Source organism: Poecilia latipinna, unplaced genomic scaffold, assembly GCF_001443285.1.
Source record: "Poecilia latipinna isolate Pla-1442-1.1 unplaced genomic scaffold, P_latipinna-1.0 Scaffold4761, whole genome shotgun sequence".
Lineage (NCBI taxonomy): Eukaryota > Metazoa > Chordata > Actinopteri > Cyprinodontiformes > Poeciliidae > Poecilia > Poecilia latipinna.
The window spans coordinates 1-12,830 of record NW_015117377.1 but is presented as its reverse complement, the minus strand read 5'-3'; the positions used below and the strand labels follow the sequence as shown (position 1 = coordinate 12,830).

The 12,830-nt window shown below is 40.2% G+C and overlaps 2 protein-coding genes across 3 annotated transcripts in view; one reads left to right on the top strand and one right to left on the bottom strand.

Moving 5' to 3' along the window:
- Positions 1-3,029, top strand: part of LOC106942991 (uncharacterized) — an 8,231-nt gene extending 5,202 nt beyond the window's left edge. Inside the window, exons 2-4 of the mRNA XM_015026339.1 lie at positions 844-1,090; positions 1,963-2,272; positions 2,358-3,029. Of these exons, the coding sequence (XP_014881825.1) occupies positions 844-1,090; positions 1,963-2,272; positions 2,358-2,540 (740 nt within the window). The 3' untranslated portion in view covers positions 2,541-3,029. The remainder of the gene's footprint in view (positions 1-843; positions 1,091-1,962; positions 2,273-2,357) is intronic.
- A 458-nt stretch (positions 3,030-3,487) lies between these two features.
- On the bottom strand, positions 3,488-8,575 carry LOC106942993 (sodium/glucose cotransporter 4-like). 2 transcript variants are annotated; one of them, XM_015026340.1, is made up of 3 exons: positions 8,344-8,575; positions 6,466-6,559; positions 3,488-6,387 (listed from the first exon to the last, which is right to left on the bottom strand). In XM_015026340.1, exons 1-3 carry the CDS (start codon positions 8,551-8,553, stop codon positions 6,200-6,202), a joined length of 492 nt encoding a protein of 163 aa, XP_014881826.1. In that variant the 5' UTR covers positions 8,554-8,575; the 3' UTR covers positions 3,488-6,199. The 2 variants fall into 2 exon arrangements, with proteins under 2 accessions (XP_014881826.1, XP_014881827.1); XM_015026341.1 differs by having other exon boundaries at positions 8,356-8,575.
- Between the last annotated feature and the right edge of the window lie 4,255 nt (positions 8,576-12,830).

The following is a 12,830-nucleotide window of genomic DNA, read 5'->3' as shown; positions in this document are numbered from 1 at the left end:
AGGTTGAAAAACACTGGACCATGTCCAGCTACGTACAATAATTTTGCCCCCAAAAAAGTCGATTACACTCCCCCTCCCCTCCTTACACACGTCGTTCAACTAGACAGCTATTTGTAAGCCATGGGGGGGGGCAGAAAATGTTTGGAAACCACTGGGGTGGGGGGCGTGGGGGAGACCACTGCACTACAGTATTATTACTGTGTTGTTTTTACATCTAAGATAAATATTTCCCAAATAAGGTATATTTTTATAACTAATCGTGGATCCTTTAAAATATATCCTTAGGTGTTCCTCCAGTTAACTCAAATGTATCTGTTAACCTATCAGAAGTTTCCAAAGTCATGACATCATCATCTATGAGCCATTCATTTATTCCAGGTGTATTGAACCAATGGATTTAAAGTTGCTGGACAGTAGCTCTTAAGATCTGGAGATGGAGACCACTACATTAGATGAGGGCCTTGTCTTTGATAGGACCAGTCAAAGTCCTATGCAATCAGACTGAATAGGAGCTATTTTTTTTAAAGGGGCAGTGTTATGTGTTTTCCATACACACTGTACCGTTTCATAGCACAATCAGGTAACTGTTACCTTCAGTTATCAAAATGCTATATATTTTGGGAAACTCTGTCTCCACCCGTAAGTCCCTTTCTTCCCTCACTAGATGTCTTCAGGGAGCAGGATGGGAGCCGAACCTCTCTGAGGTTCTCCCGCACACCTGCGATTCATCTTCCGTCATTAGGTGGAGTATAAGAAGAGCTGGCTGCCGGTCCTCCGACGCCATTGGCTATGTGGTAACTCCAGCCTGTCAGAGTCTCAGCTCCTCGTCTGATGTCTTTTGAGTCAAGAGCTCACCTACGTTTATTTTTTGCCATCCTAGGTACGTTGCTACTCGGGGGCGAGACCCCCTCCCCCCACAGCGGTCTTGTCCCCGCGGCAGCCCCGGCTGGTCTCTGCTCCACCGCCTCTCTACCCGAGCCTGGTCCGCCCCTTTCCCTCTTCCATCTCCATCGGGACGAACTGACACCCCTCCTCTTGACCCAATTTGCGCCCCTCCCTGGCGGGTCACGCTACCTGGCTGCCTGCACGTGTAAGTGCCACTAGCACCATCCTGCCTCAGCTCCCCGCTGGACTCGCGTCTCTCTTTTGTCCCCAGTGTTCCGAGCCAGACTCCCAGTGTGGGTTTTGTTTCTGTCTTGGACACCTGCATTACCACGCTGTTGCCACTAGTTGTAAATAAAGCTAAAGAACTGTTCTGATCTCCTGATGGTGTTTCTGCATGTGGGTTAAACAGATTCCCAAAAGCATAACAACATATCAAATATGACTTCAAATATATTTTATTTCCTGATTTAAGTTTCTGTTTGTTTGTATGAAGTTTTCAGCACTCGGCCTCTGTGCCTCCATTGCTGCGACTCCAGTGACATTGTGACTGCGGTTGCCCTACCTGCTTGGTGGAGGTGTGACCACAGCATTTAGAAAATGTATAGCCAAAAGGCTAAACCTGATTTAAGTTACTGCTTAGTTTTAAGGTTATTGTGCATACAAAACAAAAAGTATTTGACAACAGTCATTCAGTCGCCACTCAACCACTGTAGCGACTGAATTACTTTGCCTCTTTAGAAGCTGAAATTGTTTACCAGCTACTGGGTTAATGTCTTTGAATTTTTCACATCACCCTGTGGATTATAGATTCAATTCAGTTCATTTATAAAGTTCCACTTCACAGCAAATGTTTCTCAAGGCACTTCACTTAACAAAACAATCCTGGTGATGATCTGTCATAAAAGGTTTGTGTTCTTTTTTTCCCCCACACCAGGTATGCACAGAATGGCTCGAGTGAATTCCTGCAAACAAAGAAACAGACACCAGGAATGAAGGCGAAGAAGATGATGGAGCAGAATAAAGCACAGATACCTTCCTTTCTTCACCTGACTCTTATGCTCCTCTCTCATTTGGCAGCTATGGTGACAGGGTGGAGCACTTCAGGGTCCTGGAGGACGGTGGTCAGTATTACATCTGGGATAAGGCATTCTGCTCCCTCAACCGCCTAGTGGAGTTCTACAGAGCACACAGCATTGCCATGGAGAAAGTGGTCCACCTCAGGGATTACCCCTCCTCCCTTCACTTGAACTCACATCTTGGACGCAACCCCTACCCCAACCCATATAACAGCAACTCGCTGGAGTCCATTCACTCAGCCCACTGCCACCCTAACCCGTCTCCCAGAGACTGGCAGACCTCTGCACATTCACTCAAACCAGTTTTAGAGGTATGACACATAACAAGAAGTCACTTCTTCTCATCACCAGCTGATAATTGCACACCTGTGTCTGACACCATGGTTTGTCTTTCAGCAGAAGCCTCAGGTGGCCCGTGCTCTCTGTGACTACACCCCCTCCCAGACCACCCACCTCCACTTCCAGCGCGATGAAATCATTGACCTGCTGGATTGTTCCAGCTCCCTCAGCTGGAGGGGACGCTGCCGCGGCAGAGTGGGCATCTTCCCTCCAGAGTTTGTCCAACCACTGCTCCATTAACTCCATATCAGATATGTGGTGTCTATGATGTTTATGCTTCTGATGCTTCTCAGTCAGGATCGGTGGTGGTTCTTGCATGAATAATAAATTGGGCAGCCCCCTTCCTGCTATCCCTCAACCAGTGAAAATGCATTTCTGGGACAAGATCAAACGCATTACAGTACCACACAAGGTATGTAAGATAGTCTTCCTTTGCACAGCAGCAAACACATAAATGCAAATAGAATCTTTGTCCAAAGTGCTTGGACAGATTTGTTTTTTAATCTGGTGCTTGTGGTTTCTCTTTCTACTGCTGCCCTGGGCCACTGCCCTATGGCCCAGATCAAAAAGCACCACTGGTCAGGATATACCCCACTGTCAACTGTTACACCTACATTAACTTGACTCCATTTCTTTGAAAGTGCAGGATGAAAACCTTTACATTTATATATATATATATATATATATATATATCTTTTCACATATTTATTACATATTTAAAACACTGTTTCCATGGTATGACACAGATAATCTGTGAAAAAAATGTAGCTCCTCTGCCTTCTCCCAGTTCTAACTATAAACAACCAATCAGAACCAGGAGGAGGGTTTTGGCGCAGTCAATCATGCTTTTGTACGCACTGCTCATCTTGATGTAAATGGTTTTCCTGGAAAAATAAGGTGCTTCTCTGCCATTATAACATTGAGCAGTACGTACACGAGGTTGATTGATAGTGCTAAGACCCTCGTTCTGATTGGTGGTTTTTGTTTTTGGTTGGTTAGTTGTTTTTGGTCAGATAGAAGTAGAGCACAGGGAGGAGATCGATCTTTTCACAGATCATCTATCTCATATTATGCTGGCACCACATGGTGACAGTTTTAACAAATATGTAAAAACATATTTCTTATTAAAGTTACGTAGTTCAGCTCTCAAGAGTAGTTGGTAGAACAGGGGTGTCAAAACTTTTTGACACATGGGTTAAAATTGTCAAGTCAAAAGGACATAAGGAGCAAGAAACATTATATTGTTAATAAAAACTTATATTGTGATGTGTTCTTTACCTCCCTGATAATGTAATGGTTTCATTAAACAAATGAAGTAGCCAGTTTTTGTTGGAAAGAAATGTGTAAACTTGAGAAGGGTTTTGCAGATTGGTCCTATTAAAAGAAGTATTTGCCAGGTATGTTTTGAATAACAAACATTTAGTCAGTTCAGAGCAAGAAAAGCAGGATTTATTTCACTCTATATTTGGAACTGGATAGATTTGGTCCTTGCAAAAGAATGCAAAAAGTGTGGTTATTTAGAGATGAATACATCCAAACCACTCTTGTAAAAATGTATTAAAGCTTATAAAAAAAGCTTATAAATAATAAATTAACCTTGATTGCAGCAGCATAACTGTATACATGTATAAAAAAATTGAATAAAATGTTTGGAAATAATTACTTTTTTTTTTACCATCATTACCAATACCACACTTCAAAAGGTAAACTTCCTGTTAACACTGACATGAAGGTGTTAACACACTCCTCTTCATGTCCCCTTCATGTCAATAGCATTAGCCAAACATTAGCCAAAGTTGGACTATGTGGAAGATCTTTTGCAATTCCTCTTTGTCCAAAGTCTTCCATTTTTTAAGCTTTTAATAACAATAACCACTTCAGTAAATACAAAGTTCTCTAAGCAACACTCAGCATTTTGGATCAGAACTAGAACAGAATGTTGACTTCTCCCATTTGTTGTACTTTTTTTGTTTTACCACACTATTTATTTTGACTAGTAATACTAACGTTTTGAAGCAGCCCCCCCCCCCAGACTCTCAACAAGAATCTGAGAATCTGTGGAGGGAGAAAAAGATTAGGGTCATGGCATGAAAGCCTTCTAAACTCAGACTTGGAGATCATTCTCAAAGCTAAAGCATCAAGACACCAGTGGAAACATATCAGCATTTACAAGAAGAGGTTGGTAGCTGCACTGCACCAACAAAGATTTTCCCACTGATTATTGAAAAGGATATAAATATTATTTGACATGTAATAATAATTTTATTATCATTTGAGAGATATCTATCTCATTTCCTGTCAGAAAGAAATTTCTTTGTTGAATGAAAATATAATATTGGGTTTAACTTTACCTTGATCATAACTTGTATTGCTAAGAGTTATTAGCCTGGTCATTGAGCACAACAATTAATAAGCCTTACAGATTTCCCAAGCTGCAAATGAAATCAGATTTAAGTGAGTTTGATGCCATTTCCAGATCCAGGTTACAGCTTCAGAGGTAAATACAACGTAGAATCACCTGTTCCTCGTCATCTGCTTTGATTATGCTTATCTACTTATTCTGCTATGCATTTAACTTTTGAGAAGTGTATGTTTGATGTACAGAACTGTACGCTGTTGAATGTTTGTGCTTATTAGCTCTACAGCTAACTGGCTTCATTTACCATTTACAAGGTAAATAACTTTCGACAATGTTCTTGAAGCACATGTAAAGGTAACCCAAGTACAACCATTCACACTTGTTACATAAGTATGAATGAAAAACAAGGGTATGTGTGTGCCGTGTATGTGTTTAGGTTAAACCACTGAGAGGCCATGGGAAAACACTGATTTAGTGTCTGATGAGCCATTTCTATGCTTATTTACCCAATGATGACCCATTTTTAGATTTCTGGTAGACGCCATCAAAGATTTAAAATTTCTTTCGTATTTCAAAGAGATGATGCCGTCCACTCCAACATATGTTTTCATGCTTTTCCATATTTCCATTTGTTCATGCCAGACCTGAATCCATGTTCTTAAATCTTAGAAACTGTGTCAGGCGTGGTTCTTTGATTCACTTTAGTAATCTGTCAATATATTTGGATATTTGTCTGTTCTTCATTAAGCAATTTGAAGATCTCACATTGATCTCTGGGGATTATGATTCACAAGAATGAGATTTAACCTCTTAATTTAATAAAAGTTAAATTTTTACAGTGAGTCAATGTAACCTGTTAAAATAAAGAGTTTTAGAAAGACATTTATTTTTTAATCTGTTTTATTATTTTGTCTTTGGTCACAAACCCTGCTGCTATCAGCATATACTGGGTCCAAATACAGCAGTAAATCTTACATTTTTCTTCTTGCTATATTTCCAGTCATGAATTGATTGTGTCCATGTTTGTCTTTTTGTGCAACTATCTTTCAGTTTATTTAACATATGCCAATGAAAAACAAAGAAATATTAATTCTTTTCGACAAATAATATTTCACAAAACACCTCTAAACACAGATTCTTTGAAGCTCAATTTGTGAACTTTTATACTGATCTTAAAAATTCTAAATGTTGCCATTCTTTTCTTTATATTAATTTAAATCAGACCAGTTTAAACTAGAGATACACTGTAAATGAGCTGATGAAGAAAAACCTTCATACATCCATGTGATGAAGACCTCTTAGGGTTTATGAAACAATCAGGCTAATTTTGATCAAAGGGTAAAGAAATTAAGTTGATTTAAAACTTTTGCACAGAGCTATATCTGTCAGGCATCTAACAGGTAAACAAGACAAAATAAAAAAATGTCTTGTGAATAACTTCTTCCAGTTTGTAAACTGCAAATTTCAGTTTGCAGTTTACAGGCTGAACAGAGTTCAGCAGGAGGCATGGTGAGGAACGCTACCAAACCTGGCAACCCATTCAGGCAAAGTATGCATATAAGAAAATATTAATGCAGACTAAGAGGAGAGCATTGGCACAACAGAATCTGGACCAGAACACACTCTCCCGAATCGTGGGAACTCTGGGAGTCTGCTCTGAGCGCCGCATCGCTGAGAGGCACAATCCTGCTCCCTGTCCGCACATCGCCCGGCGAGCCTGTTCAGATCCTGCATCACACACATCACATGCGCATGGTTACATATATGACGCTGAAAATGATAGCTGAAATATTCTCACACTCTTACCCTGCGAGTTACGGTGGCTGACAGAGGAAACTTTCTGGAGAGGAATTTCTCTTTCAGGCTCCTCAATCATTGTCCACCAGGTCAGGTTGCACACCTGGGAAAGGTGAAATACAGAGAAGAAAAAGGTTTAAATTAATGTGACCTGTCCAAAGGCGACAGGTCTTTCAGCAGCTTTAAACTGCTGAAAGACTTCAGTAGTTTACAGAAATAGGTATTTACAATTTGGGTTTGATCTCATATTGGCTGTATAAAAAACAAACAACTGAAAGTTTGGATTTATGAACCATGTCTGGGAAGCTCATGTAAACTAGAAATAATTTTCTTGGCTAATGTTAAAAAACTAAACCTGGCAGAAACTGGCAGATACCCTAATTGATAACCTCAATGTATTTATGAACTTTGTGTTTTCATGGTGGAAAGTTTCCATGAAAAGTCATAAAAGAGAATAAGTAAGAACCCTTGACCATCATCTGTATAATTCCACTTCTGGCCTGTTATTTAATTGTTTATTGAACATTTGAACAAATTCAACTATTTTCTTTGATTGAAACATGCAGACTTGCAGTGGGTGTATCTAGGATTAAGGTGTCTGTCAGTATGTGAGGACTTGATTCTCTTGGCTGTTTTTGTTTTTGTTTCCCTCCACCTGCATTCTTGTTTCATATTTTGGCTTTCTGATGTTGTAGGATTTCTGAAATTATTATGAAAATGTGTACACATCCACATGAACCTTTGTTGTGAGATCAAAATGTAAACATGCCAAAAACCTAATTATAAATTATAAATTATAAATTGAGGAGTGAAGTGCAAAGCCAGTGAACATCTCAGAGACGGGCCTCATGGTTTGCAGTTTGACTGATACACACCTCAGTATTAATTACTCTCCTCCATCAGTTTCCCTCCTTTCTCCCTGCCACAGTTGTACTACATTTCATCTGATTAGTTGATCTGGTTCCTCCTGGCTCAGTATTTAAGCTTCCTGGTCCTCATAATTCATTTGATTGCTCCGTGTTCCATGACCTGCTCCCTTTTCGTTTTCCATGGACTCTTTATTTTAAACCTCATCTTTGCTCTGCATTTGGTTCTTTATTTTCCAACCTAAATCATGACAATTTGACTATTTACATATTGCGTCAGTGGGTATTTTTGTGTCCAATGCATAAAACTTTTATGCATCTTGCACAGTTGTGCTGTTGTAAGCTGCTTCCTATTTGAACAGGGCATGTTTAGAATAAATTTTAAATTACTTGCATAGTTAAAGTAAGACATGAGTACATGCCATATACAGACTTAAAATGTATGAGGAGAAAACTAAAAATTAAAGCTTGTTCCCCCATAAACTGTGGACAATTTGTGTTTTAATTTGTGTTTAATGGAAACCACTGTGGGTGCTGAGCTTTTGTTTTTCTGTTATATTGTTGCACTTTTTTCTTAGGCAATCATTCTTTATCATAAAACTGTTGCACTAACCCACTCAGTGAATAACTAAAGGAAAAGGGAGGATACAGATGACTGTGGTTAAGGTGTGGACAGTAGTACGGTTTGTATGTGTAAAGAGATTATAGATGCAAATATCTTTACTGTTTTTGCAAATACTGTGGTGTCACAGTTTGAATACCTGAGACTCTGCAGTAGTTTACACACAAGCATAATGGTTGTAATAATGGTTGTATAAGACAGGAATGACTGTCACAAATCAGGGTAAATCTGCTAAAACCTGCTAAGACAGGGTGTTGGTTCAGTAAGCTGACGTTTGCCGTTTGGGTTCATACACAGGCTGCTTGAGCAATAAAAGACATAACAAATTAGGTCATGTTGTTACAATGAAACTTAAAACAACACAACCATTCCCTGGAGGACCTGATGTTTTATGCTTACAAGAGTGCTAACCTGTTCGTGGCTGGGTGGCGGTGTGACAAATGACACCACAGCTACGACGATAGCAGTGAGTCCACAGAGCAGAATGGCAAAGTGAAGATAATGAACGCCACGTAACACCAGGGGAGCTGAGTCCACAACGCCACATCTGGGAGGAGGAAAGGCGAATTCCAGCGCCATCCTGCACACGCCTACCACCAAACCCACCATGAGGCCCCAGAATGCACCCTGAAAAAACAGAAACCGCCCTGGTCAGGTACAGTTCTCTAGCAAAGTATCTCTAGCAAAGAAAATGGTTGAGTGGTATACTCAACCATTTTCTTATTCTGTCTCATTAAAACCACAAACTACAACAACAGACACATAGAATGTAGTGTGCGCATTTTCCATCTGTGAGATATTTACTCAAACTGTGAACATCTCAAAGAGCTCTGAAAATAGAAAGAGTGTGGCCCCGGTGCAGGATATTGTTTTCTACCTAACCTGATAGGTCAGGCATAGAAGCAGACAAGAGGCCCACCATGTTAGCCCTGCTGGAGCAGCAGAGATCCTCAGAGAATCTGTTAATAGATCATATGCCAGGTAATCATATGCATTTGTACTCTGCAAATCTTCCTCTTTATAACTTAAACTTTTGGGCTAACATGTAAAATGCCATATGTGGCAAAAAAAGAAAAAACAATTCCACACATCATTCTGAACTAGACAGACAGACAGACAGACAGCAGGTGCACAGGAGGGGCCCAATTTCATTTTTGTCATGGGGCCTAAGATTCTTGGCGGCACGCCTGCTGGGCCAGTCCAACTAGACCTACATCAACTGAGAATCTGTGGTAAGGAATAAAAAATCATGTTCAGATCAACTAGACTCAAGCTACTTTGCAGAGGATATTGGTCGACATTTTCAGTCTGCAAAGCTGGTTGAGATATCCTCCAGTTACAGCTGCAATGCTTTGAGCTGTAACTCTGTCTATATTACAAAACGTGAAAAAACTTTTACGGAGTATGAATACTGTTGCATATGGTTCTGTGTTTCTGAATAAAATGCAGAACTTCCTCCTCTTGGAAGACTTGGTCTAATTCCAGAAACAACTCTTGGTTTCAATTGTTTCACTCAAACTTTCCTACCATTGTTAATCTTTCATGTCACTTCTCAGAGACTCCATGAATACAGATCTGCAACAACACAATCAGCTATCCTTTTCCTATTATCTTTGAGAAAGAATGCAAACAGTTCAGTTGACAAAACTCTCTTTATGAACAAATGTCTCGTCACATCATGAATCAGACAGACAAATAATAAGGTCACTGTAATCCCGTTAATATGTAAAGTAACTGCTGATTGTCTGTTATTTGCTCAATGTCCAGACTGGGTGGGTGTGTTACTGAAAAACCAGGATTATGAAGTAAATATATCATGTTGGGGTCTTGTTTGTTGGCTATGAAGAAAGTATTGCCAGGTAACATCATCCAAGGCTATGTTTCGGCTTTCAAGATTAAATAACGACAAGATGATTATGTAACACTTTGATAAAGCATGATTATCATAGTGACCAGGTGTGTTTGTGTCACAGTTTGTGTGTAATTACCGTTATAAAGCTGTATTTGCAGCCCATATTTATATGTAAGCCCAATTCTGCTCTGACAACTCAGGTGTGACATAAACTGTGCAGCAAAGTGTGTCCTTTGACCCCCACGGATCAACACTATGGGTGCGTTCACACTGCAGCCTGAAGTGACTCAATTCCGATTTTTTTGCTGGAGCCGTTCACACTGCCAGTAAATGCGACCTGTATGTGTTCTGCAGTGTAAACGGGCAAATGACCTGAAGTGTCCCGCATGCGCAGTAGAGGGCGCCATAGCGTCAGCGTTCTCAGTGTTCTGCCAACTGCCATAAAAAGAAGAAGTCCTCAGTGTTTGCGAAGTAAACATGGAGGCTAACGGTGGAGCTTAGCTTACATATTTGAAGTTGTTGTCCGGCCGGAGCAGCATATTAACAACTTAATCTTCATTATAGTCCATCATGGTTGTTGTTTTTCTTCCCACTTGTGCTTATCAGGACGCAGAATAGTGAGATTTGTTGAGAATCAGTGACATTCAGTTCGGATGAAGGCGACCTGAACGTTAGGTCGCATTGGAATCGGATACGTATCGGATATGGGTCACATTCGAAAAAGAATCCGACCTGTGCTGTTCACACTGCCATGAAAAGATCAGATACAGGTCGCATTACATCAAAAAAAATCGGAATTGAGTCACTTAAGGCTGCAGTGTGAACGCACCCTATGTAGAATTTTATAGTAACCTGTTTAGTGTTTTTTTAATTTTTTTTTATAAACACAGCACACCCATATGTGCAAACACACACAGACATTGCATAACTGCATAGCCACTCATAAGATCTTGTGTTAGACCTTTTCAAAGGTCTAACACAAGGGGGGGCAAAATGAATACATAATAATCCTCAAGTAAAAGAAAAAGGTACAGTCAGTGCAGTAAAACTACTCATATAAGTACCTTGTTTTTTCCAAAAAAGTTACTCAATGTAACAAGTGCTACACAATTTTGAACATAAACAACATCAGTAGCATACAGGCTACTAGTTAACAAGGTTAACGGGCTGTATTGATATTAGCTAGTCATCATTTAGCTAACATTACCTGCATCCAACAGCTTTACTCAACTCAGTCGATTAGTTTAGGGTAAAAACTGTCCAAAATTATTTGCATTTTTCTGGTTTGCTGCCATAATTCTAACATACACCTGTGCAGCTCTGCACAGCGCAAGCGTCTTAGCGCTCATGTTGCGTTTAAAGGCGGCTCGGAAAAACAGGTCACACATGTTAACTATTAAACAGTTTTAATGGCTGAAAAAAGTGATAGAAGGCGCTAATATTGGAAGTGCAGAACCCCATGGGCCTACTGTATCAAATCAATATAGGAATAAGAGAGTTGGCCACTCTCAGGTAAAAAACAACAAACAGCTTCCAGTCCAGGGGGGCATGGCTGACTCCGTGGACGGGCAATACACCACAATGCCTGCCCATGCCGCTGGGCCTGCATACCATTCTTGTCTTTCAAGAGAGTATGAAGATAGACAGGCTGTGATCTTCTCTTGTCCATTTGTGATCAGCATAGAGTTCAAATCTCTCTAGTAAAAAAAAAAATTAGTATTCAGTATGCAAATGAGCCTACATGTAGCCTTGAAACTTGACAGCACATGAAGAAGATCAGGCTCAAGATGGCAACCAGAGCAGAGGTTTTGTAAAGAGTTCTGGTAAGTTGTACCAAGTCACCAGAGGCTACTAAACCAAATATTGTCGTCACTCTTAATCAACACTGCACAGTGGCGCAGTAGGTAGCACTGTTGCCTTGCAGCAAGAAGGTCCTGGGTTCGATTCCTGGCTCAGGGTCTTCTTGCACGTAGTCTGCATGTTCTCCCTGTGGATGGTGGGCTTTCTCCGGGTACTCCAGCTTCCTCCGAAGTTCAAAAACATGACTGTTAGGTTAATTGGTCTCTTTAAATTCTCCCTAGGTGTGAGTGTGTGTGTGCATGGCATCTTTCATACATAAGAAATGTGTAAAGAAATCGTTACTGGAGGAATATCTAGCTGCTAGCTTCTAACCAACTTCTAAACTCTGCAATGTAATGGCAAAAAGAGGAGTGAAAAATGTCAGATGGAGACTTCAAAGTTGTTCAAACCCTAACTGTGAAAAGCTAAAAGCAGTGGAAATCAACAATGAGGATCTGCCACATGCTGACCAGATGGAAAGAAATTGTGGCCAAATTGTGGAAGAAATGAGGAAACAAGGAAAATGAGCCAGATACAGGGGCACTCAAGCTTCTAGAAGGGAGAAAAGTGACTCATTAAACACAGGTTAACATCTACACAACAATGGATGACAGTGACAGTGTTTTCAGTTGGTATTTGAAAAAGGTTTAAAAATGCACGAAAATGGTACTTATAATTTAGGATAAAGGATTGTATGTATGACTTCCTTTTCTTCGCTAGTGTTTGTGAGTGTTATAATCATCAGCAATCTGATAAATATGACATGCTATTGTAATAAAGCTCTAAATTTATGTTCTCTTACTGTAAGGGGTCCATGAGAAAACAGAAAAAGAAAGGCAGTTGTAAGTGTAACATAGTTAATATTGTATAGAATTCCACTTGTCATTACTTCCCAGTTTGGGTTCATGTGTAAAGGGTGAAACAGCACCCCCTCCTGGTGGTTGGCAGGGTTAAATATAGTGAACGCAAACATCTCGTTGCCAGTTCATGAGAGATGGGCGCGAGGTAGGTTCACTGAGTTTAATGCTCCAGTAAAATGCTATGTTAGCTTGTTGCTAACATGAAATGCTATCCCTCGTAAGGTGCTGAACCCGCTGTGACGAACCTGATTCCTGATCAGTCCATATTCTGTTTCGCACAGATAAACGACGTTTCATCTCATCCTGTCTCCTGGCCCTTATTCACACAACGCAGA